This window comes from Osmia bicornis, chromosome 7 (assembly GCF_907164935.1).
Source record: "Osmia bicornis bicornis chromosome 7, iOsmBic2.1, whole genome shotgun sequence".
Taxonomy (NCBI): Eukaryota; Metazoa; Arthropoda; class Insecta; order Hymenoptera; family Megachilidae; genus Osmia; species Osmia bicornis.
In genome coordinates this window covers 3491419-3517253 of record NC_060222.1, presented here as the reverse complement: position 1 = coordinate 3517253, position 25835 = coordinate 3491419, and the positions used below count along the sequence as shown (strand labels likewise).

Below are 25835 nucleotides of genomic sequence, written 5' to 3'. Positions count from 1 at the left end.
AGAAACAGGAGAACCATAGAAACTTCTCAATTTAACTTGTATTCTTGTTTCGTTATGGAAAGATTTACTAGAGATTCTTTCAAAGCTTCGCGAAACTTTCGTTGAAGTCTTCAAAACGCCGGAGGTTTCGATTTTCGATCGGACAGAGTTGATTATAAAATTATTATTCCAGGCACGAAGCAAATTTTTGACATTCGCGTTCGGGGAATATCGTTAAATAAAAGCAGCCGTGCTTTTCGACCTCTTTCGAGCTCGTTAACTCATTTTCTTCGAAAAAGAAACGGGAAAAAAAAACCAAGGAGTTAACAAACCGTGCATGTAAATTTCGTTCAACGAATAAATTAAATTTCGCACCGTTTGTAAAATTCAACCAACGTTTTTCGTGTTTAACGCACACTTTCCATGCCGAAAATCCGCGTAACGGATTAAATTAGAAACATGTATTTGATTCATCCCTCTGCACGAATGGCGGGTTGTTTTAAAACCTCCACCCTTTTTTTTTTCCACCGACAAAATTCATATTTCATGTCACATGGTATTTATGAAATTGAAAAAATGTAACACCGTGTAAAAATCTTGTTCCAAGGATTTCCGTCGACCGCGATGAATATATTTTCCCTTCCATAAACCAGATTTCGTGTCTTCTTTTCCCTTTGACACCGTTTCCGCCGCGTTCACCTCAGACGACCCAATTATTTATATTTTACATTTTCCACGGTATAAATTCGGACCCCGGTGAAAAATTGCTTCTATTTTTTCGGCTCTGTTTGCGAAGGAAGAATGAAACGTTCAAACAACTAAGGAAAATATTTTTCCCGATCGCGGATACTATTTTTTTTCCCTTCCTGTTTCGCGATTTCATGCTTGAATAAATACATATTCGTCGGGATACGACGATCACGGTGCAAAAAAAGTCAGAGCAAACTGAAGTTTTATTGTTTTCTCATCGCGTTGCATGGATACGGGTAATTTCCACGGCAAATACCAATCGGAGGTCGTTAACTTAAATAACGACGGCTTCCGGTCCTCGAAGCCGAGACAGCGAGCCGCCAATAACGAATCGGCCGAGGTTGAGGGTGAAAATTTTTACGGGACACCTTGGATACATAAATCCACGCGGAATGGATGTTAAATTATTTCTCAGCGTGAAATTGCACTTCGGGGCACGGTTGAATTCCGATCCGTTTATTGGACGATCGCCGATCCTTTTTCTCTGCCGAGTTCGATCCCAATCGCTGATCAAACAACGATCAAATCGATACGTTTACCGGATAGAACGATTTGAAATAGAACGCATTTAATAGTTCAACGGAGAAATGGCATTCGCTTGGGATCGAAACTATTGGAAGAAAATAAAAGTATTTTATCCCATTTTATTTCTCAAAGTCGTTTTAATTAAAAAATTAAAAGATTGATAATACTTTATTCAATGCAATTTTGATTTATTGTAATGAAAAGCTTGATTTATTCTAAATTAAATATTTTATCGAAAATGTTTCAAGTTCATTTGATGAAATTCCTACATTGCAAAGAAAAAGAACCGTGGATGGGTAAAAACGACCCTGAATCCAGGGTTAATCGACCTCCACCCGGTGGTCCGCGGAAACATCAAATTCCTCGACTCTTCATGAACGAAACTTTTTCATATTACACCTGGACGTTTCTCTCTTTATCCGTGGAAATCAAAAAGAATTCAATTTGCATGAGAAAGAATCTTGTCCGGTCAAACGCGGTTTTACGACCGCTCGTAAAGAACCGAAAAAAGGGAGACAAAGAACGGAGAAACAGAAAAAGCCGAGTGGTTCGTGGCATAAAATTACGTGAAATTACGTATGTCGTGGAATTTCAACCGCCCTCCGTCTCTGAACCACCCTCTCGAAAGCAGCGCTCTGCTTTTCGTAAATATTAATGCGAGCTCCTTCTTCTATCCGGACCATGAAGAACCGTAATTATTTACAGATCCCGCAGGATGCGACCAGGAAACCGCGTCTCTGTTCATCGTAAACCCGATTCGATTATACAAAAAAGAAAAAAAGAAAAAAATACGTGAAATTTCAGGGGTTGCAAGCGACGCGAAATCAGGCACGCTTATCAGCTCGCTAAATTCCGCTCGGTGTGTATTCAATCGAGCTGCTTTATGGGAAAATGTATCTTTGTCGCTGGCACAATGATAAGCGAGCTTTACGAGCCAATCGTCGATGGACGAACTTCGACCTCTTATCGCTGGATTTCCAATGATAGTGGATTGGATAATTGATGAGCATTGATATTATTGGAGGATGGATAGATAAGTCTCTATTGGTAATATGAAAATTGCATTTGGAAGCTATTACATATTTGATGGAGGGGGTGTGAAATTAAATTTCTTTTTTTAACCAGCAATTGAAATTAAAAAATGAATTAAAAATATTTAATATAGGAGTAACAATGGGGTCATCGACAATTAATGCATTTGTGCTAAAATCGAGAATTTGTTATGCTTTAAAATGTCATGCCTTATCGATCATTTGTCTTTAATCACTTTTTACAATTTATGGAAGTTGAGTGAAAGGGAGATAGACAGATTTTATAGGGATTATGGAAGTTTCTGAAAGTCACCTGTCGAATGCTGAAGTGATTATCAAATATTCGAATCTAAATTTGGTGTATGAAGAACAACTATGATTGACAATATTTGCAATTATTATTTTTGGAATGTAACTCATATTGTCAGCTGAGCTATTTTTTCAAAAGCTGTCAGTTAAAGTTGGAATGAAGAACAAAATAATTAGAATCTTCCTTTTCAGAGCAAAAGATATATTTAAAAAAATATTTACTCCAGGTATTTTTAGAAATTAAACAACGAAAATCAATATGAGATAAAAAATGAAATGCTCGAAAAAATGGAAAAATAAATTAATCTCAAATTGAAAAAAGGAGTTCACACAACAAGTTGACTAATTAACGAATAAACTGCAAACGATTAAAACTATTGAAAAAGTTTATGAAAAGAGAGAAAAAAAGCTGTACTAAAAGCAATTTTTTACACTTCAAGCTTTTAAAATGCACGAGACATGAAAAATAAAGTGATTACACCTGTTAGCTGGAACAAAAAAGGAAAAAAGACATTTCGGGCAGGAATGTAAATTTGATAACCCTCTCAAAGATACGTATTTTTTAATTCAACAGATGCTTTTTGTCGCCCCTCCGCGAGGGGGAAATTTCAAACGACGTGGTTTTTGCGGCTAAAAAAAACTTTACCGACGAAATCCAATGGAAAGCGTTAGACGAAAGCCCCGCTATCGCGTTTCAAACATTTATGGCGATGAAACAATGCTTTGTACGAAGTCGAAAAGAAACCATTTCGGCGACTTTCACGACACAAAGGAACACACGAGTTTCTAAAAAGCATTCCACTGGGAAACTTTCAAACCTGTTTCAAAGAGAAAAGCCAACAGAAGAAGTTGGAGCCATCGGCAATACCTCGACGAAAGATACATTCCTTCGAATCCTGTAATTTTTCAATAATAAAACTTTTACTGCTATCCCTTTCCATTTCGTTTTTATACTGTTTCCTTTAGTGGAAATGTTGGAACATGATGTATTACGACGAATCTAAGCCAAAAATAAAAATTTCTAAAATGAGGCTACTAAAGGAAATAAATTTTAATTTTATTTTTTAGAGAAAAATATACGAGACAGAAATTGAAAATTTATTCTTATTAATAAGAATTATTTAAAAAATTTATCACCCAGGCATTGAAAATTAAACCTTGTTCAAGGAATTTGAAATTGAAAAATAAAATAATCAATTAATCAAAAATAACACAATCAATTAATATCCCAAGATATTAGCCAGGGATAATTTTGAATTTTTTAAAGGGGATCTTCGTTTCATGAAAATTTTACGCTAAGACACTGAGCAAACAGCATCGTTGGCGGTCATGGTGTCCCGTTGAATTTATTTCCACATTCTGCCCAGTCGAGCGTTAATTAAGCTCTGAAAGCACAGCAAATATAGCGGGACACAGTCTCGAGAGAACGTAGAGGGTGGCACTAGAGAGGATCGAGTTTATTAAGGGTTTCATATTTATTCATCTTAACGCAGGATCAAGCATTCCGTGTATCATTGGAATATGATTGAGAAAGATTTATAATTCTGATCTCTGACTCAGGTTGGACGAGGAAACGAGAAGTTAGAGGGTTCTATGGTAAATGGCGAATGGCGTGACTGCACCCTCCACTCGTTATGTTATTGTTACTTGTTTTGGGGGGGTGAAACAGAACGTCTTAATGATGGGAAATGAGTTTAGGAAAACGAGCTTCGTTGATAGACTTTTATTACCACCTTTCTACCTGTTTTATTCATTCTGAAGGGGATGATAAAGGGTGTTAATAATAATTAACACTTTGCCTACCGGATGCCTATTAACCCATTAAGGATTAATGCTACTTTTTCTTTCATTTAGATCCCAATCAATCAAATATCTATTATTATAATAATTTCTTTTTGTATTTTGAGTTTTGTAGATTTGAAAATAGTTTAAAATTTAGAAAATGTGAAGAAAGATTTTAAATTAAATTTAAATTATTGCTATCTGTTTGCTTTTGCGAATTCTAGACGGAGACACGTTATCGATGACACAACTAATTTTTGAAGCAAGCAATTAAAATAAACTGGCATGCATTTAAAAGCCAACACCGAACATGTAGAATATTATTCCTCGTATTTTTTCAAAATCCACTTGACACGAGTTAATCCGAACCAGCTGCGTCCCAATTAGTAGAAAATTCTGATTAAGCGTCGTTGTAGCCTCAGTGGCCATTCTCTTCGCTTTGTAAACTTGAATTTATCTGAATTTTACATTTTTGATCCACTATTTTATTCGCGTGATAATTGGTCTTTTAAATATATAAAATTGCGGATTTTTATTATCATTACGAATAAAGGATTTGTCTGGAATGTCGGCGACACACGATATTTAGGCTTTTGATTTTACAATTTAAGACTTTCAACCCTTATTTTGCCAAAGTAGCAAACTAGATACTTGAAAAAGATTTTCTTAATCTATTTTACCACCCTATTAAAATAGATACGTAAAAATTTTCCTACTTTCACTCGCTTTTCGCACTATGTTTTCCTATAGATACAAAGGATCCGTCCGGAAGGTCGGCGACGTACGGTGCTTAGCTAAATCGTTGCCTCAAACTTTCCCACGATAAAAGTAACTCTAAGAAGCATTCACTCCGAGATACATACACTGATTTTACACTCGAACGGCATTGAAGAGACACGGAACAAAACTCACGAAAGACTTCCATCTGACCCAGTGTGTGGGTTCATCGTTCGGTAAGTTTGCACGAGATCTTTTCTTCGTGCAGAAATAACCATACGGCAAATAAAGGTCCGAAAACGTCTGGAAAGTCGCCGGTTTTTCACTCTCTTTTTCCACCGTCGGTTTTCAGAGGACGACAAATTTCCCTCTCGTCGACACTTCGAATGCCCAGCTACACCTAGCCCGTGTATAAATCATTCATTGACGCTCCCTGCTGAGAAGAGGGATCAGAAAGGGTCTGTTTGCCGTGGAACGGCCGATAAGCCGTCCCATTTACACCACTCGTACTATTCGCCCTGCACGACGACACCCTGGCTTCATTTATTTAAAAGAACCGCGTTGATAGGCCGCGCGAATACCGATGAATTCGAACGCGAGAACGACTGAAAAATTCACTCACCGAAACGAACAAAGAATCCCGTCCGCCGTTGAATTATGGTGCTGGTCTTGTGCGAATCACAATAGAGCCACTGACGGAAAGAAAGTGGGTCGATTGTGTTGAAAGACGAGCCTTTGCTTCAAGACTCGCAGAGATTTTAACTTTAAAACCTCTGTTATTCTTTATTTTCAGTGTTTGTTAAAAATTTTTATTATTTAGCTTGTACGAGAATATCTTAACTATTGGAAAGGTTGGGAATTCAGGACATCAGCATTATCCCTGGGAAAGCCTGATTTTCCCATATTTTTCTTCCGTAAGATTAAAAACAGTACCATCATTCATTTTACCAAAACTAATTATTCCTAAGCTGGATACATTCTTTATCTAAATGGAACGCGATTACGAGGATGTTACAGGAGGTATGCGTTGCTTGTAGCAGAGTCGATTTATTGGGAAATCGATTCCCCATAATTCGACTGATTTTATGGTGATCGGGTTGTAAATTCGCCGTGCAATTAAGGCGTTGAGAGACGGATATTTGTGCGAAGATGAATACACGCGGAAGGGGATGAAATATGGCTTGCTGTTAAATTCCTGATGCAAAAACGAATCCAGGATCGCGGAATAATTTCTGTTTCGCAATAACGTAACTAAAATTTTTAGTAAACCGAAATTTATACACAGAATGTTTTAATTAGAAATTTGTACACACGTGTAAACAAACAAAAAATTATTCAACTGTTAATTTATCGAGTAAACGTAATAAAAACGGTTCATTTTAATTAAAAATTGCCTGGCTCGAGCCGCAGCTGGTTGCTGCTTGTTCTAGCATAAAAAATCAATTGCTCCTAGCTAAATCATTTTGTTCATTACTCGGTTCGCTCGACTTCGCTGAATTTCATTCAATAAACAGCATGCCGATACAATTTCACTCTTTCAATCCATGATTAATTCATTGGATTGAATTTATTATCAAACAATTAACTGCCAAATCATCGTATAACGTTATTATACTACTTTCACAACTTTCTTTTATAACTTTCATGCTCCTAACAAGGCTGTTAAAAAATGATTTCTCCTCCAACTGTTTTATACGATCTCTATCTCATACCCTTTTGTTCGAGTACTCCATAAAACGGTGAACGTAAGGAATTTTACTACACCGGCAATTAATAAAAAGCCCGAAGTGGCAGGGTAAATTAATGATTCAGCACGCAATCGTGGAAATTGAATCAGATTAGAAGAAAGTTACGATTCCCCGGGAAATATTTGACGGGGAGTAAAGTTGAACGACGAGGTTTTTAACGAAGTCGAATCCACGTTAAATAATCTTTTAGCAATATTAATCCTAGAGCGATGTTCGTCGTTCAACGATTTCCAAGTGCCATTAAAAAAAAAAAGAATTCTACGACTTCTTCGCATTCGTGGAAACAAATAGGGGAAAAAAGATGGAAGGAAATGTGAATCGTTTGCTAGTTGGCTGACAGCTTATTAAAATGAAATTTGTAGCCTATTCCCCCCTCTATACAACTTTGCCTCTCTGAAATAATTTCATCCGCAGCGATACGCCTTGCTTCCGTTCAAGGATCCCGAAGGATTCATATTTTTTGCTCTGGTCCTATCTTCTCCCAGGCAAACGGTAAATAAGTGAAAGAAATTAAAATAGGAAAAAGGAGAACAGTCGAGGATATCTTCCCTGGAAGAGCAACCGACTTCCCGGAGGGGATGGTGTTCTTCATTTTCGCCTAATGCGAGTCGAAAAGGGCAAGATAAACGAGCAAAAATCGGAGAGAAAAATGTACATTTCGATTACAGTAAATTGACAAATATGTAGGTACATATTTAGAGAGTCAAAGGTCTCCTGTTTCCACTTTTCTTCCTGTTTTTCATTGCTTTGAGTATATTTTTGCCTTTCTATCTTTTAACTCATAGTTCATTTTCTCTCCTCTTTGCTGTGCTTTTGGGCTTTGAACTGGGACTATATAAATTGCTGTTTTTCTTTTTTATATATTTAATGAAAAACTGGCGAGGTTGGTATTGATAGTGGAAGACAAGTTGCACGGTCGAATTGAATCGGAAACGAGCGACGGAATATCGGAATATTTCCCGCCAGCATATCGATCATCCAACAGTTTGCCGAACAATTATTCTTCAAAGCCATTCGCAACGTACGAACATCTCTATCCATCGTTTCTACAAGTGTACCACAAGTGTCACCGCACAAAAAGAGCAGGCAAACGGGCAAACGTGTGCAATCACGCGGATTAAACATCGAATCGCACGTTTCGAGGCAAATACATCGGCTGCATACACACATGCTCTTTTCTCTATCGAACATCGAAGCAAGTACAAACATCTCGCTTTGCTGTCACCGATAAAAGCGTCGACCGATATTTCAACCAGCTTTTGCTCATAATGACTCGGATGCTAGAGTATCGTTCTCTTAAATATGCCCGGAAAATTCCCTGTGGACGGAAGTGTATCCTCTCGATGCGCCGTGCTAAGTGCTACTGATACTGTAAAATAATTGATTGACTGGAATGCGTTCCTTTACGGGCAAGGCCACTTCCGGTTTGGACATGGGAATTATGATTCGGAGATTCTAGGATTCTAAAGTTCTAAAATTTAAAAATTTTAGATTTCCAAAATTCTGAAACTGAAATTCTAAAATTCTAAGATTCTAAGATTCCAATTTTCTAATATTCTAATATTCTAATTTTCTAATATTCTAAGATTCCAATTTTCTAATATTCTAATATTCTAATTTTCTAATTTTCTAATTTCCTAATATTCTAATATCCTAAATTTCTAATATTTTAATAATCTAACATTCTGTGATTCTAAGATTCTAAGACTCTAATACTGTAAATAAAGCTAAGAGCTCTAACCTACCGCCAAAAAGCTTATTCACCCCAATGACCCCACTTGTCTCCAAATTTCAGAAGCGTTTGAGATTCATCAAACGCAACGGAATGAAACATTCACGACTGTAATTCTGTGATGAGACGAGGTCGAGTTAAATTCCCAGTTCCATCTCCATACGAAACAACGGTCCATTAATAGTGCACGAGTCACCATCGTTTTCATTGTCCCACCTTCATTCGGCGTCTTCCGTCAACGTCTCCGCTTCCATGCACGCTCGCGTTTCGAGAGGCGTACACACGACCGTGTCTAGCCGGCACGCACCCTTCGTTGGCGAGGGTGTCCTAACAAGGCAACCCCGACACGTGTCTCCCCGGAGAAATACACCCGATTCCGTGGCTGTTCGAAGCGCGTGCGAGCGGAGAGGAATTTCGAGGTGAGCTTTGACGCGGTAACCGACTGCCCTCTTCAAAGTGCATTGGCTCGAGAACCCAAGCGTGCGAAAGGGTTGACGCAAAGCGTTTTGTCACGATACGTGCGTCATCTGATTTTTATTACAATCCTCGTCTCGTGATTTTTTATTCGAAATTTTCAACACCAATTTCAAGTATTTCTAAATTTCTGCTGAGTTGTGTAAAAAATTCAAAATATACTTTCTAGATTTTGCAGATTTTATTTTTGTAGCTGGGTGAGACTGAATTAATTTTACCAAAATAATTGTGATAGTAATTGTTAAAAAATTTCATTAAAATTTCATTGTAGCAAAGATTGAACAAAAATGACACGTATATGATAGCTCTCGGGAGTGACTAAAGTGAATGAAACGAAATACACGGTGCATGAGCACGATGACTTTGATCTACCGTCCAATTTTTTATTCCCCAACGTTCTTTCGAGGTCAAATCTTCATCCAGCCTCTCGTGTTCATTTCACCGTCGCACGAAATCGCCCTGGTTTAAACCCAATTAATTCAAATGACACGCTAACTGCCTCCACGAGGATTATTAATTCCGAGGATCATAGGTATTTGCTAAGAATAGTTCCTACACGCGATCATTACCACCTTCGGTCTAAAGAGGAAAATAAATTTTAGAACAGGCCGGGTTACAACTGAAAAATTCAGATTTGAGTTGTAGATTCGTTTAAAATCATGAACCAGTGACCTGAGCTCGTAAAAAATTTCTTGAGAGCTTGTTTCGTGATTATACGACTAGTTTAACTTCAATTTAAGTATAACCGAGATCCAGTTACCGTGTAATTAGTCTATAGTTAGCAGTCTGTGTAATTAGAATAAAAGTTTGAAGGTAAAGTGGCTTATAATTTCATTCTGAAGTAGTTTGTTTCCATTTGAGGTTAAACGAAGACAATTAAGCCTAGGTAAGTTACCGTGAGCATTATAAATAACAAAATAATAAAAATTTTTCTTCCATTTAAATTACAAAATTTTTTCAAAATTTTGAATAATTAATTATCCTTAATATGGCTAATATTTTAACCCTCGGATGGCGGACCATAGAGAGAGCCCTGTTTCTAAATTTTACATTGCTCCTTTAAAAATGATTCTTCCGTTTTTAAAGTTTGTCTCACGATTGAGCCAAGCTCAGCTGTTGAAGAGTTAACAGTTTCGAGGGAATAAGGGAGCATCATTTTCAGCCGAGATATACGAGCTTATAATAAAAGCATAAACGCGATATCCTGCTTTTCCGCCAAAATTACACCTCTGTCGAGGTTGACTACAGCCACGTCAGTGTATAATGCCCATGGCGTGGGTGTCACCACCCCTCGTAATGTATTGTCAACATTTTTCCGAGAATAGTCCGTGAAAAGAGCGGGTCAGAAATTGTTGTGCGTGTAAGGAACGGCTTAAAGGGATCGTAAATCAAACGTAGCCCATTCTTTTCTCGTTTCTCCTACGAATTGCCTATAAAGTGTATTTAAGAATCGTTGGACGTTTCACGAAAAGAGGAAGTTCGTGTTCCAAACGTTGAAATATCGCGGAACAAGCTGATTCTACATACAAACTGGCATTAAACAGTGAAAGAAGTCGAGATACGATCGGACTTGTTTCAGAAAACGTTGGTCTTTTCCACTTGGAAGTTAACGAGATCGTTAATCATCACTAAAAATGTGTTACAAGCATTTATTCGCGATTTCTTTTTATTTATTTCATTATCATTTCTTCAATTTGATACCGTTTTGTTATTACGGGTGTACGAATTAATTCGGTGTTTTTAGTATTACGCTTTCTTAATTACTATTCGATAATTGCAGTTCATTTTAAAAGAAAGAAAAAGCTTTTTATAATCTATCAAGCGCTTTGGAAGATTTCAAAGTGGTTTCTTTTTATTTTCAGCAATTTTTCATTCAAAGCCAGCTCACGAGGACAGGAAAGATTCATTAAAAGCCAGGGAACAAGAAACATCGACACGAAATATCAATCTCGAACCGTTGTTTTCTCTGTTTTTCCTTTCTTTGTTTTCCCTGAAACACCTCGCGATAAAAGCTACCCCTGTGTAAATAGAATTTTATAAAGAAAATTATATATCAAACGAAACATTGAAACGTAATTTACTGTAGCTAAATTCGTTTGTAATATTATAATGATAACAAAGTCGACTGATAACAAGAGGAAAATGTTGAATGGTAATTAGCGTTAATGAATCTGAAAAGACTGCAAATGACGTGAATAAATATTATCTTTCGAAACGAACTCCAGCTCCGAATTGCTTGAAAATTATATTTTAACAATTTGTTTAATACTAATTCAATGATGATAAAGCCTATTCAAGATATCAAGTGCAATCAATACCGTGTTTTGTTATTCTAATTGCAAAAGCTGCAGCTGGATATCGAGACTAATTACTAAAATATCGGAAATAAATTAGCCTTCCAGTTTCAGTAGGTTCTACGAAATTAATCATCCACTCAATAGATAACGAGTATAAATAAATAAATGATGGATAACTGATAGTAATTAATTAACACTTAAACAATCCTGAACAACAGATAGCCCATTTTTTCATTCGGTGAAAAACTTTCCCTCATAGGGTTTAAATTATTCAGCAAAATTTTCAACTGTTAATTAACAATCACCAATATGCGCATACAATTCAGAAGTATAAATATGCAGGATGGGGAGTTCCTCAATTTAAATATGAATCCCCTGGTTAATTATGTAAAGCTTCTCATAAGCGTAAAAATATCGTCACGAGAACCAGTTTGAATTTGTAAAATATTTGAAGCTTTCCATTTTTCGCCAGGTAGAAATTGCAGAACAATGAATATAGAATTCTACATTGGTTAAAAATATTCTCGAAATTTTGTAATTTTCTACTTGTTCAAATATTGAACTTTTCCCCAAGCAGGAAAAATCCAGAAATTCAAATTGAAACGAGGTCCAAGCACAGAAATTTGGACAATGAAATTTTCTATAAACACCCCCAACAGGAAAATTCAAAAATTAGAATTGGAACGAGATCTAAGCACAGAAATTTGAAAATTGAAATTTTTCTATAAACACCCCCAAATAGGAAAATCCAAAAATTAGAATTGAAACTTCTAAGCATAGAAATTTGAAAATTAAAATTTTCCTATAAACATCACCAACAAGAAAATTCAGAAATTAAAATTGAAACGAGATCCAAGCACAGAAATTTGAAAATTATAATTCTTCTATGAATACCCCCTAGAAGATCTGAAAATTGAAATTGAAATGAAATCCAAGCGCACAGAAATTTGAAAATTGAAATTTTCTTACAAACAACATGGAAAATGAAAAGATCAACAATGGTGACATTGTTGAAAGCACGCAATATCAGGTTGCAAGCCAATCGGTCATCGTCGCGTACGCGATTACCGAAAAGCAGCGGCTAAAGCGGCTGGTTGTACATTTTATTAATCACCCAAGCGAGGCATGCCACCTGGTCGAGAGGCTACTCCGATATATATCGTGTAGCAGCCACGATGAGGTAATAAATTTCAGGCAATTACTCTCTCAGCCAGTCCGGCTGGTGCACGATGATGCATCCCTTCGCTCTTACACGCTTCCAGAAGCTTTTCTACGCTCGAACCAAGCCGTTTCTTCTTCCCCGGTGTTTTACGTCAGCCGTTGATTCACTTTTCTATTAAAGCGAACGGTCTTCAAGATAGGCCGATATAGGGACGATTTATGGACGTCGAACATGAAGCCGACTGATCTATCACCGATCAATAAATCGAATAATGACGACTCTCTACATCGTACTTGAACGCACTGTAATGATAGGTTAATGAGCCAAATTACAAGTGTAATTAATTTATCAAAGGTCTACTCGTTTGAATGATGATTATGGTCTGATGATCAACGATAATGACATACTCTTTACACAGATCAATTCTGTAAAATATTCTGTATAAAAAAGTATGAGAGTATAATATTAAAAAAAAAATGAATAATTTGAGAAATATTTTTTTTGTACCGATATGAAATACCTAAAGTTGGAATTTAAAATATTATTTTTTTAATATGCAAATTTTTAAAAATTGTACGTAAATTGCCTCGTGCAGTTAGCGAGTGGGATATACGAACAATTATTCAGAGGAGTAATAATCGTTTCATAATTCAAGCGAAGTTGTCCGACCTCTCAGATACACGCGTAAGTTCCTCACGAGAGGAACGCAATATCCTGCGACTTGGAACAATATCGGAGTTAAATATTGGAGCATTTGTGTGCCACCTGTGGCGGAGCTATTCACCTATACGTTACATCCTATAATCGGCTGCTTCGCGTATCCGATATCCGCGGAAACAGCCTTTATGATAAGTTTTACGTGCCAGACGAGAATTCTTTGAGAAAGTATCGCGTTATCCTTATCAAGGCAAAATCCAACTTAATATCAAGCATCTTAACTGCTAATGAAGATGGTCACAGTGTGCTTTACTTAATTCTAATCCGGTAAAAAGAGAATCGAAAATGCGGTACATTTAGAAGAAGAAATGAAGGAATCGTTCTCCGTATTCTTTCTTCGCTGCAAATGAAAAGCAGAAAGCGAAGCATGAAGGAATTATTACGTCGAGTTCAAAGAACATCGTACTACCTCGTAAAAGAGCTCCAAGATCGTAAAGCTAGCAAAAGGATTCAGCGGAGAAATTAAAGAATTTAAGTAAATGTAATGCCAGCAAAGGGGATAAAAAATCAAGTGATTTGAGAGAAATAAAACTAGGAAAGATATGAATTTTTCCTTTTTTTATGAATCAGCTACGATACATTTGCCAAATAATGTACAAAACTGCAGCAACTTTATTTTATTGTTCAAAGATAAAATCTGAAGAGATACGTCTTACGTTTTTACAACTTTACTGGAAGAGGTCATTAAAATAGGGTCATTTGAGAAAGGAAAATTGCAAAAGTTTTTCACGATTCGAAATAAAAATCTATGAATATATTTGAAGACATTTATCCGCCATTGTATTCCTTCTTACAAATCGTACGTACCGAAAGAAACTTCCTACCGTATCATCATTTATCATTGAACACTGCTAAAGCTCACATAGAAATCTTCAGCCATCATCGTTCAATTCATCGTCCATGCAATTTCCTCGATCGATTGCATTTATATCGTTTCACCGGAGCTCGAAGAAAACCAGCGAACGGAGTTTCCATTCGAACGCGAATTTCCCTGTTATTCGAAAAATCGCACCGCGCGGCGAGGAGAAAACCACGAGCGAAATAAATGTAAGCCATCGAGGCAGACGACGGGAATAGAGCCGGGAAATCGATGTGCAGACAGTGGCTCGTTATCGAACCTTTTCCTCGACGTCTGACCGTTCGTACGATGTTCCTTGGCAAAGTATCTTTCCCCCGGACGTATCCGCCACCTAATACGATCGAGTGTTTGGCCGCGTTCTAACTGAACGAATTGATAAATCGACGGACGTAAAATGGACCGATAGAAGAAAAGAAATTGCCGTAAAAAAGAAAATCGAACTCCGGCTCTTTGACCATGGAATTTTTCGAAATTCCATTCACTTTTGTATGGAAGCTTTATTGAAAGATGATTAAAGATTACTGCATTTCGGGGCAAATTTCAGGGATGCTTTTATGCAGATTCGATTGCTAGAAGAGAGAACATTTAAATATGCATGTTTGACCAAGAGAAATTATTGAAATTAAATTTAACTTTGAATGCAAATTTTATTTGACCTAGATTTTTATCTAAGGAAATTACTGTATTTTTGGAAAAATTTTAGCTTAAATTCCAATTTAATTATTGGAAGGATTCTACAACTAATTGCAATTTAAATATATTATTAATTCAGATATTTGTACTCAGAAACTGAATTCGACAAATGGAATAATAAATCAACACATATCAAATATACACAGATAAATGGACGAAGATGTTTCCTTTAATGGAATTCCATTAAGAATCGCACTTGCATTTAATGCACCGTGCATGTTTAATGATGGTTTTATTGTACGAAAACCTACAAACTTTAAATACCACTTCAAATCATTTAAATTTGGAAATTCTCAGATGAGTTGAATTTATCTGTGTGAAATTCTACCTATGATATATTTGAATTTCAAACGTGTGGATCAGTGGATGGTAATTGTGAGCAATTTCGCTTAATCAGTTGACATCACTGTCGTGTGCTGATAAATTTATGAAACAATTTACATTCGTCGATAAACATTGACAATCGAACATTGTTTGCTCATAAATACATGTATGCTGCTGTCTAATTCAAACCCTTAAAATAAACACGATACTATTATTATTGATCACAGATCACCATTGTAATTAATTTTCAAACATAAATATAAAATAAAATAGAGGAGTGTGAATTTCTGTCATTGAAATAATAAAAAAAATTCAGTAAAATGAATTTCAGAGAGTCTACTGCAGAATAAAAAAAAAAGAAATAAAATAAAATAAAAATTGGCAAATTGAAGGGGGAGGAGCAGCCCTGAGTGGCGAAATTTTTGGCACTGGCTATAGAGGCTCGACAAACGATTGATTTAAAAGAGGCCACGGTTAGCGCTTCTCAAAAACAGATAACGCTCAGGGTCGGCCTTTTTCCCGGTCTATGGTAATTTCAGGGTGGATGAAACACGTTTCTGGGAACAGACCAGACTCCACTGCATCGGAAACTGCGCGACGCGTCGCGACGCTTGGAAATATTGTGCTGGGGATTATTTACATTTCAAACTAGGGAGTCGAGGGACCGGCTCTGATGGGAAGCAATCCTTTTTTTTTTTTTTTTTACTTTGGAGAGGGATTATGAAGATATTTCATTGAGGTTTGATTACGATGCACGTAGAACGAAACTGGAATGTATAATCTTTCGATCGAATACAAAAATTCTACTGAAGAATTGTAGAAATATTATTTCAAATCCATGGAAAAATTACTGAAAGTTTCAGCAGAAAAGAATTTTATTTTTCCTTCGCTCGAAAATTAACAGAAATGACCAGGGTGAGTCCGGATTCCCAAAAATGTCGATTGATCCTCTTATTATTTTATAATTATATGATTCTAAAATTTTGCAACTCGAAAATCTGAAAATTTCAGAATTTCCAAATTTTTAAGCAATTTGGCCCACCCCAGTACAAAGTCCTAGTTACACCAATGCAAAGATGCCTGTTTGAGATTGACTCTGCATAATCTTACTCTAAGTACTTGTAAATCTAGCTAATCGAATTCTGATATCCACTTAATTCATTGAAATCTATTTCCTCCAAGTCTGATTAAATTGAAATTAGCCAGAGATCTAAGATGAATGTGGAAGTCAAGACTCCTGCTTTCGAGCTTAATCCTTAATCAATCCTATCCTAGAAATCACCTAACAGTAGATAGCAAGTCAATTCTAATTAAATTTTCATAGAAAGCCCAAAAATAATTAATTAAATGCATATTTGGAAATTTGAAATCTAAAGAATCTGATACTAATTTTTCTCAAACTGGAAAATTTCAGGAAAATTTAATACAAAGTTCCCAGAACACTCGTTTAGCGGATGATTCCTCGTTATATCTATGAACAACCCTCTAAGCTGAATGATAATCGATGAAAGATAAAAGATAACCGGAACAAGGGGTGTGTCTGAGGGGTTGAACCGTCGAAGAACCGCAAAATTGGTACGCATCACGTTTAACGAGTGAAATTAAAGATTTCATAGGGCGATAGGATCGTCTGATCCCTCTTGCTCGAGTAATTACCAGCTACCTAAGTCGCGCCCGAAGATTTCAGATATCTTTTAACGTCGGCCATTACGGGATCATTAGAAAATTATCTATTAAACGACCGTAAAAAAAAAGGAACTTTAAACCTTGAAGAAAGTTTGAATCTCAATTTTATGGGTGATCAAATTATAAGAATATTGGTTGTTAAATAATCGAGCTTCCCTATAAAATTGTTACGAGCAATTTCATTAAACTTTTCCGGATAGCTTTTGGATAAACTTCACCCTCGTAAAACACTGTGGTGAGAAGTGAACTCTGCGACAATTAAGACTATTTATAATTGCATCAATAATTTTTTAAGGGAAGTAGGAAATCTTGTCGAAGTCGAAATATCTCGAATTAGAATGATTGGACCGTCGCGTCGGGTTTTATAAATTTTTAATTCGTCTAATTCTATTTAAAGCATACTGTACCTAATTTTAAAACGATTAAAATTTTAAACCTCGGTAAAGTTTCCTAGTTTTCTAAATTTAATTCCTAAAAATTTGGGAATTAAAAAATTTTTGAAGTATTCATCCGAAAACCAAAAAATCCCAAAATCATGCATCACTCACCGCTCAGGTAAAAATGGCTGGTGCTGTTGTACAGGTTGGTCACAATGGGCTTCACATTGTCGAAGGTGATCGTCTTCAGAAGATTATCCCTGAGATCCAGGAAGTAAACTCCAGGTGCTCCAGCGAGGAAATCTGGTTCCAGGGTAACCAACTTATTATCACTGAGTCGTAGCTTCTTCAGGTTCCTCATACCATCCAATGCCTTCTCCGATATGTACACGATCTCGTTCTGATCGAGTTCCAATTCTCTGAGCGATGGCATCTCGATGAATGTACGATCACCGATCATTGCAATCAAATTGTTACGAAGGTCCAGCCGGATCAAATTCCTCAGACCGTGAAAACTGTCCGCTGTTATCACTTTAATCTGATTATCGAACAGCTCGAGTTCCTCTAACGAGGTTAAATGCTTGAATGCCTTATCGTGCAGGGTGCTGATGTTGTTCTCGTTCAGGTAGAGGATTTTCAGCGAGGGCAGATTGACGAATGTGTCTCTGTAAATTGAAGGGGTAGACAATTTAGCGAAAATCCATAATTTGACAGAAATTTCAAGGGAGGAAGTGACAACTTGTGATGTTGAAATTTAACCAATGAGAAATTTTCCAAAGTGGAAAATATTAAATTTGGAAAATACTAAAATTGAAAATTTCCAAATTGGAAAGTTCGCAACATTTGCAAAGTAAATTGAAACGAATGCTGAGGTTATCCTAGGCTAATTTGCATTAGAAATGAAAAATTAAAGCAGTAAGCAACATTCATTATCGATTCTGGTATAAAATCTTTTCATCGCATAAATCGACGGAGTCTCATTGAAAATTCAACTTCTTTTTTCTTCAACGATTCATTGAGAAGCCTCGGCGACCTTTTGTCGCTCATTCACGCGTTTGCCAGGGTGGCTGAAGCTTTTAAGCCGGCAAAAGTCGAGCGTGACACAATCGCGGATTCCAGCGTGCAGCATTGTTCGCGTTTCAATCGCGTGACTGGATTCATATCGAACCGTCAACGATCTCCGCGTTTATTTATGGTGTCGCAACGACCGGCACACCAGAGACCGAGATTGCCAGCTTTGCGCAATCGAGATCCACCGATCCCCAACACCCTCCGGCTATCTTGATAAGAAGCTTTCAAACGACGAGGGTGGTTTTTACCCCTTAATGTGTCGCGTATGCACACTTCCATCTTTTAAACCTTCTATGTAGATTTTCTGAACGAGGCATTATCATCTTTTGACAGAGTTATTCTCATAGGAAGCCTAAATATTTATTATGAATTTTTCTTTATTAATTTTTAAAAATCCCTCATCACAAATGTCAAATCTAGAATTTTAATTTTTAAAAATACTTCCTTTCAAAAATTAAATTATAATATGAATCAAATATTAATTATTCTAAAAAGTGAGGCACTGCTGAATCTTCTTACTTTTATTTAAAGAAACTAATTTCTCGATTATCCAATGTATGTTAATAGTGCAGAATGTGTGTTAGGTAAGGCTTTATGCGTAGAATTAATCATTCTCCTTGCGTATTTGAATAATCATAACCGTATCATCCATGGATCCAGGTGTGGATCATTGTCGATCGATTAGCCAAACAGCCGATTATCCGGCTCTCAAGAGCCCCGTATCCCGGCGCTTAGCCGTCGAACGAGGCGTGTCTATTCGATTATCAGAGAAGCCCGTACAATTCAGCGAAACGATTTCACGCCACGAAATTCCAGAAGCATCGTGAACTCGCGGAATTCAATGGTAATTCACGTGTCTCGGAATTCCAACCGTTAAAACACTCTTCGCATACGTACGCTACGAACGCTTTCAGTTTACTCGACACCAGGCTGACTTCGTAATTGAGCATAATTGAAGGAATCAGTCGGAATTGCGAAGGGTGTGTCACCAACAAAGGAGTTCCTTCACATTCGAACACCATAAAAATGAAATATACGTCAATGGAGAAAATAATTTCAGAAATAGGAATTTTGCAAATTTTCAAACTAGGAAACTATGGAAAATTTAATACCATATTCGACAAACGAATCAACAATTTATAAAGAAAACAATTTCTACCTTGAAAATAGTAAAATTTAATGATGATTAAGAGAGAAAAGTTTAATTTTCTATCGCAATTTCATTCGAAAGTTTCAAACATTTATGACTGAATGAAATATTCAAAGATAATGAAAACTAAACAATGATTAATTTTGTTGAAATTCATACGGGTATAATATTGCCAAATGAAACGTTGCAATTTATTAATTATTCAAGAACGAATAGAGGGTAATCCGATAATTATCGCAAAATAGAAAAACTGAAAGTAGCCTGTAGTAGCGTGTAACGGGAGCAATATTCTATAGATTTTCGTATGTGTACTTTTCATTTCGAGCTTTGTATGCAACTCCATGGTACATATTTTCTTTGTATATAATTATTTTAAGCGTAACAGGATGCTTGTTAAACACAGCCTCGTAACAAGCTGTTCGATATTTAAACGTGCAAATAATTGGGAAACGGGTTTCAAGGCAGCAGCATCGAGAATCGGTTAATAGCAAATAAACGAATTATAAAAGTATTTTTTATATCCGTTTAGAATATTTATTGATTCACTGCAATTAATATATTTACGCGATCGTTGAACGGTTCGTTCGAATGTGTATTTAATTTCTACCTGACGTTCCTCGTTTAATTACTATTTATTTAAATAAACATATAGAGTGTTTTATAAAAAGAACTTCGAATTTAATGATATGTAAATTATTAAATATTCTGTTTGAATGAAATTCGTGGCATAACAAATCATATTAAATAAATGGCATAAAATTTCAACAATGAGAATGGTGCTGTTAAAAATTTAATTAAAACAATAACCTACCTGTTGATCTCAGTGATCCGATTCTCGTCCAAATTGATCATCGACAGATTCTTCATGTTTTCGAACGCGTGCATCCTCAATGTAGCGATCGAATTTCTGTTCAAATTGATCTCCCCGATCGTAGGTAGATTCGAGAACGCGTATTCGGTCAATTCTTCGATATTTGCATCTTGGAACGAGATGACATGCAGGTTCTTTAATTGCCTCAGCACCGGTACAGATATATAATCCAACCCGTTCGGCGTTCTAACGATGAACGTCAATTTCTGAAGGTATATCTGCGAATTGAAGTAGTTCCAGGTTGGATCGTTCGAGTTGAAAGGGTTGAGCACCACACAAGTAGCCTCAGTAGCATTTTTAATGGCGTTGCTGTCGCAGTAACAGTATATAGGTGCTTGTCTGCCTTCGATCACACAAATGTTAGGCTCCTTCGTCTCCTTGGCGATCTTCTTCTTCCCGCGGGACCTCGTCGACGCGGATAAACCCGGGGTGAATAGCGAGGTCAACAGAAGTAATTGGAGGAAGTACGAGATCCACGGTAATTGCCTCATATCGACTCTGGAACGGATCTGTGAATGAGAAAATTTTTCTCCTTCAAACCTTCGTTCGTTTAAAGTAACTATGAATTATTGATAAGACGAGAGGATATTATCGAGGTGCTAACACGAGGATGATGGGATCGTTAAGTTGGTGATAAAATGTTTCCTGAATATTAGATGATTCGCAGACTATTAAATTAAACATAGTGCATTGTCCTCGGTAATTAATTAGACATTATTAGTATTAAATTAGTATTAGACAATACCGAATATAATAAATTTTATATAAAAAAAGAAAAATGAAGTCGTGGGGATTTGAACCCGAGCCCAAACCAAGAAGATTAAAATAATAGGCTAATGTAAAAATTTATTTTTGAATTTATTTATTGCAATTGTTATCCATTTCTCTGTTTCTTATTTTCTGGATGAAAAAGTGGTAAAATAATAAACCTTGTTTAAAAGATAACTTCCTTGCACCCAAACCAACTACCCCACACATAGTACATAAAAATACTGACAGGCTACAAGTGGTCGCGCCTTCCGGTCGTGTTCAAAGGTTATCGAACGTTTCTTTGCGACGTTCCTCGAATCCCCGTGTTATCCCCGGTGGAGGAGGATCAGCCCATGCTTCATCGGCGCAGAAAAATCTTGCCGTTAGCGGAGAAACGAGGAGGAAAGTAAAGTCCGTGAAAAAAATGTAAACGAAAGTGGAAAGGGACGAAGGTAAGCCGGTAGAAGTGACGTCCACGGACGCGTGGCCAGGTGTGAGGTATACGCAGGCATTTCCACCTGGCCTTCTTTTTTGTTTTTTCTACCGCAAAACGAAGACGAGCCGAAAAGGGACAGCTCGCGAACTCTCTTTGAAAAATTATTCTTTCGAGTGGAAGCTCTCGTATGATACGCCGCGCGAGAGAACCGCGTCTCGTTTGCCTTTATTTTTCAACTGGCGCCCCGGCGACGCTTGGCGTCGCCTCGTCGCGCAACACTCTGCATCCTGCGTGCCTGCTCCATTGCGGTCATCCCGGGATTTTACGACGGTTGGAAAACGCAAGCGAATACCCTCCTCCCTTCCACCTGTCCCTTACTCTTCCCTAGCCCTTTTCTTTCGTTGTTTCCCTTAAGACCGGCGGAGAAACGTGACGGTTTTTCACGAGTTCCGTGAAAGTAAACGCACCACTTACGGCCTCGTTTTTCTTCTACTTCCCTTGAACGTAGCCTCGTTTAACGAATGGCCAGAAAAGAAATTGCCCCAATAGAACTTACCCTAGGAAATTGCGTACGAACGGTCGAGAATAAAACGTTTGTTTTAATTTCTTAGAAAAAGGCGCAATGGGAATGAGAAGAAATGATCCTGAAGGCGATTCGAAAAATTCGTTTACCGAGTTTTATTGCAATTTTTCGACGCAACAAATTAATAACACACCGGAATCTGTTCTAAAAATATTTTACTACCCTCCATTTTCATTTCGAGACCAGTTGAACAATTTAATCAAGTATTTCTCGTTCCATCAAACAGCGGAGTAAAAATAAAAAAGAGACATAAAACTCGTCCGATGGCATTGTTCTCTACCTTTTTCCAGGAAACTGTTTCAACCCCGTAAGGTGTGTCGAATATATCGTCCAACCGTACGGTCGACTTATCAGCACGCGTTCTCGTTCTCCTTTTTTAATCCGTATCACGCGACGGAACAACAGGCGCGCCTCGCTTTTACCAGGTATATATTTTATAATTGAAAATTCCCGTTGAATACCTGTGGCTCGTACACCGGGTATGAACAAAAAAAATCTATCCCCGCGTGCCGTCATACGTTACACAAGACGGTCCATTAAACAGAATCGTAAGCGAGCGGGGGACGAGCTTTTTTCGCACGATATTTTTCCTACGAATTTGCATGCGTTGACAACGTGGACGAACGAGAGAACGGTGAAACTGTCCGCGCGTACACGTTCGACCGCGCGGAGGAATGTATAAATAATAATATTAAAAAACAAAAAAACCTTTGCTCGTACTACCTGTATGATCCCCGTTCGTTTAACGGCCGCGTATTGTTCACCGAAAGCCCCGATGGATCCCGCGACTGACGCGATGGAAAAATAAAAAGAGGAAAGAAGCCGTTTACTCTGAATAAAGTATGAAAGTAAAGCTATACAGGGAGTTTAATTTTTTATCCCGCTATCAACCGTCATTAAGCATGCATACCGCATCCGTAAAAGCTCGTCCATTCGAACGAACGCTTCCGTGCTTTCAATTAACACGCGATACGCATCCGCTCGTTTATTTCCCGTCGGACAATTGAACATTTTCGTCTTTTATCCAGAACGAAGCGGTATCCATAATCTTTCCGATCGATTGATTATTCGTCTGATGGAGAATCATCGAGGGGTTAAATGTTCTTTCGATTTTCGTTTAATCAAATTCAATAATAAGCTGCGAGCTTCGAGAAACACGCTAGGATTCGAATGAACAGTCGCTGAATTGTCTATCTTTTTAACGGGGGTATGAATGGAAAGGGTAGGTTTACTGGTTTTAATCAAAGAGAGGAAATCGAGGATTTATCGAGGACAGAAAAGCAACCCCGAGGAGATCAGATGTAAGCGTGGAAGCGAAGAAGGTTACTGGGAAATTCATCTTCCTATTGATACACCATTTAGCTGAACAGAAATCACGATTCTTGATACAATACCATTACTTCGACCGTTTTTGGCTCGAGCTTTGCAATCGTTTTTCATTGTCTGACTTGAGTTAGGTTCGAATAATTTCCACTTTAAATACGATAAAAGATGAGGAATTGATTTTTCTTTATTTCGATTTCGTTCTCCTTTTTCAACCCTCGAATAACGGTACTTAGATCAATCGTGACCGAAATTTAAAAAATATATACAAGGGTATTAAAAAAGATTTCATATGTTGGAAGAAAAATTAAAAAGAAAAAAAATGGAAATACTTATATGTATTTCTCCTCTTTTACTAAAATAAACTTTCAATCTCTTCCATTGACCATATTCAATCTTCCAATCAATTGTTTATGTTTCAATTTAAAAGCATACACCGATCGATCAACTCTTTTCTCTCTCCCCAAATATCACGTACGCTCGATAAACGTTAACGAAGTCACCGATGGAACGTTGGAAATTAAAACCAAGCCTCTATCCGTGACAAAGCTAACGATTCGTTAAACAAGAATATCCCTCTCTGAAGCGTAGCTTTATTTTCGCTTATTTTCACCATGAAGAGTCTCGAAATTCCACGTCTACGCTCAGCTCGTATCGCTAATACGATTTATTAATTTTCGAGCCTCTCTCTCTTTCGCGAAATACCGGGATTTTCGGCAAACCACCAGATTCCATACCGGCGCAATATTTTCGGGGAAATATGTCGGTGGTTATTCGAGGTTGCAAAAAAATTCCGACCCCCAAAAAAGGATACCCGACTTTTACCCCCGAAGCGTCATCGAATCGGTTTATCCGAACGGATCTTCTCTTGTTAATCGCGTTTTCGATGTTGGAGAGCAATATGGACACGCGATTGAGAGGTCGACCGGAAGTCAGAAGAAATCCGTCTTCCGCTCTCCTTTGCAACCGACCGACCGGAAAACCGCTACTTCGATTAACGTTAACGAGCTTTCGAGTGGATTAAATCGTGCTTCTTGACTGGGTTCGTTATTAAATTGCTTGCATAGTAGTGGCTCTCTTCATATTTTAACATAGCAATATAAATTCTGAATAAAATGTGCATAATATATCAATATTGCTATCAATATATTATATTTTAACCCTTGAACAGCGGAGCTTGACTTAATTGTAACTTAAATTAAAATTGTGGCTTTCTCCATGGTCCGCCGTCCGAGGGTTAATCTTTTCTCTGAATAGAGGGGTACAAACACACCCCCGATTTACTGCGTTCATAAAAATTAATAAAATTTAATAAATACTCGGGCAATCAAAATTTTTCCTTCAGATATTACATTAAAAATGCATGAGATATAATTACATCCCCTTCCCTTACACGATTAATATTAAAAGCATTACTACTTTAGAAGCACCTAAACGGTACCATAAAACTCATAACGTCATCCTCCAACACTGAACAACCTTCACACCTAAGGTAATTCTGATGGGAAATATGTCTTAATAAAAGAACAGAAGAAGAAGAGAACGTCGAGCAGCCGGTAAAAAGTGTTACATAGTACAGAGAACATTTCTTCCATGACGTTCTCCATCGAGTCTAGTTCGTCTTAACATTCCACAGACACATTTTCAGGTTATTGAAGCGAAGCGAAGGTTCAGCTTCTCGCAGCTGAACTCTGCTTCGTCGCATTCACAGGAATCCTTCGGTTGGACGGTTGCCTAGAACAGGCTGCATTCGTGCGTGTGTGCATCGGCAAATCGGCACGACACCCACGGATATAAAGGGATGAACGCGTTCTGGTTATTCTCGAGGAATTTCATTTCAAACTTTCCACGAGGACGAGGCCGCGGAAGGCCTCCTTTCAACGCTCTGTCTTTACGTTTACGTTGCGCGATAAATCTTACCTAGCTACCTTTGTTCCTCGTTTCTCTTTGAAACGAGGGCTCTTTATTTGATTTTAATCCTTATCGTCAAAGTAAAATTTATTTTAATAATAACACGAATTTACTTTGTTAAAGATTTAAAAAATATAAATTGATAAAATAAATTCTGGTACCAGAATTTTCTCTGGAAGTAACGATCTACCTTGAAATCGTATCACACTCGTCGCACGTAAGTCACGGTGTCAGCATCCAGTTGAAAGATCGATGCATGGCAGCGAGGTAGGCAAGGCATTCGTTTGAGAAGAAAAACTCGCGAGTCACCGAGCGGAATAGGAAATCGAGCCGGGTGGTTCGGCAAACACAGGGAATCGTAGATATTCGAGAGTAGACGGAGGGTCGCAGACGACCCGCCAATAAGTCTCCTTAATTAGAATCTTATCGGAACGCGAGCCAGACGTGCAGGCTACCGGGTGTCCCGGAAACGATCTCTCGCTGTCAGGATGGGTGCCGCGTGCGAGTAATCCGGACGCTTAACTTATTAGCAGTCGCTGGATGTCCCTTAAGCCCGTTTAGATAAAACGAATCGTTCG

General features: G+C 37.5%; 1 protein-coding gene across 2 annotated transcripts in view; it reads right to left on the bottom strand.

The window, feature by feature from the left end:
- Positions 1-25835, bottom strand: part of LOC114872922 (connectin-like) — a 174862-nt gene that overhangs the window by 53789 nt on the left and 95238 nt on the right. For both annotated transcript variants that reach the window (XM_029180680.2, XM_029180689.2), the window contains 2 exons: positions 20195-20763; positions 17334-17827 (listed from right to left, as the gene is read on the bottom strand). In XM_029180680.2, the coding sequence (XP_029036513.1) occupies positions 17334-17827; positions 20195-20745 (1045 nt within the window). In that variant the 5' untranslated portion in view covers positions 20746-20763. The remainder of the gene's footprint in view (positions 1-17333; positions 17828-20194; positions 20764-25835) is intronic.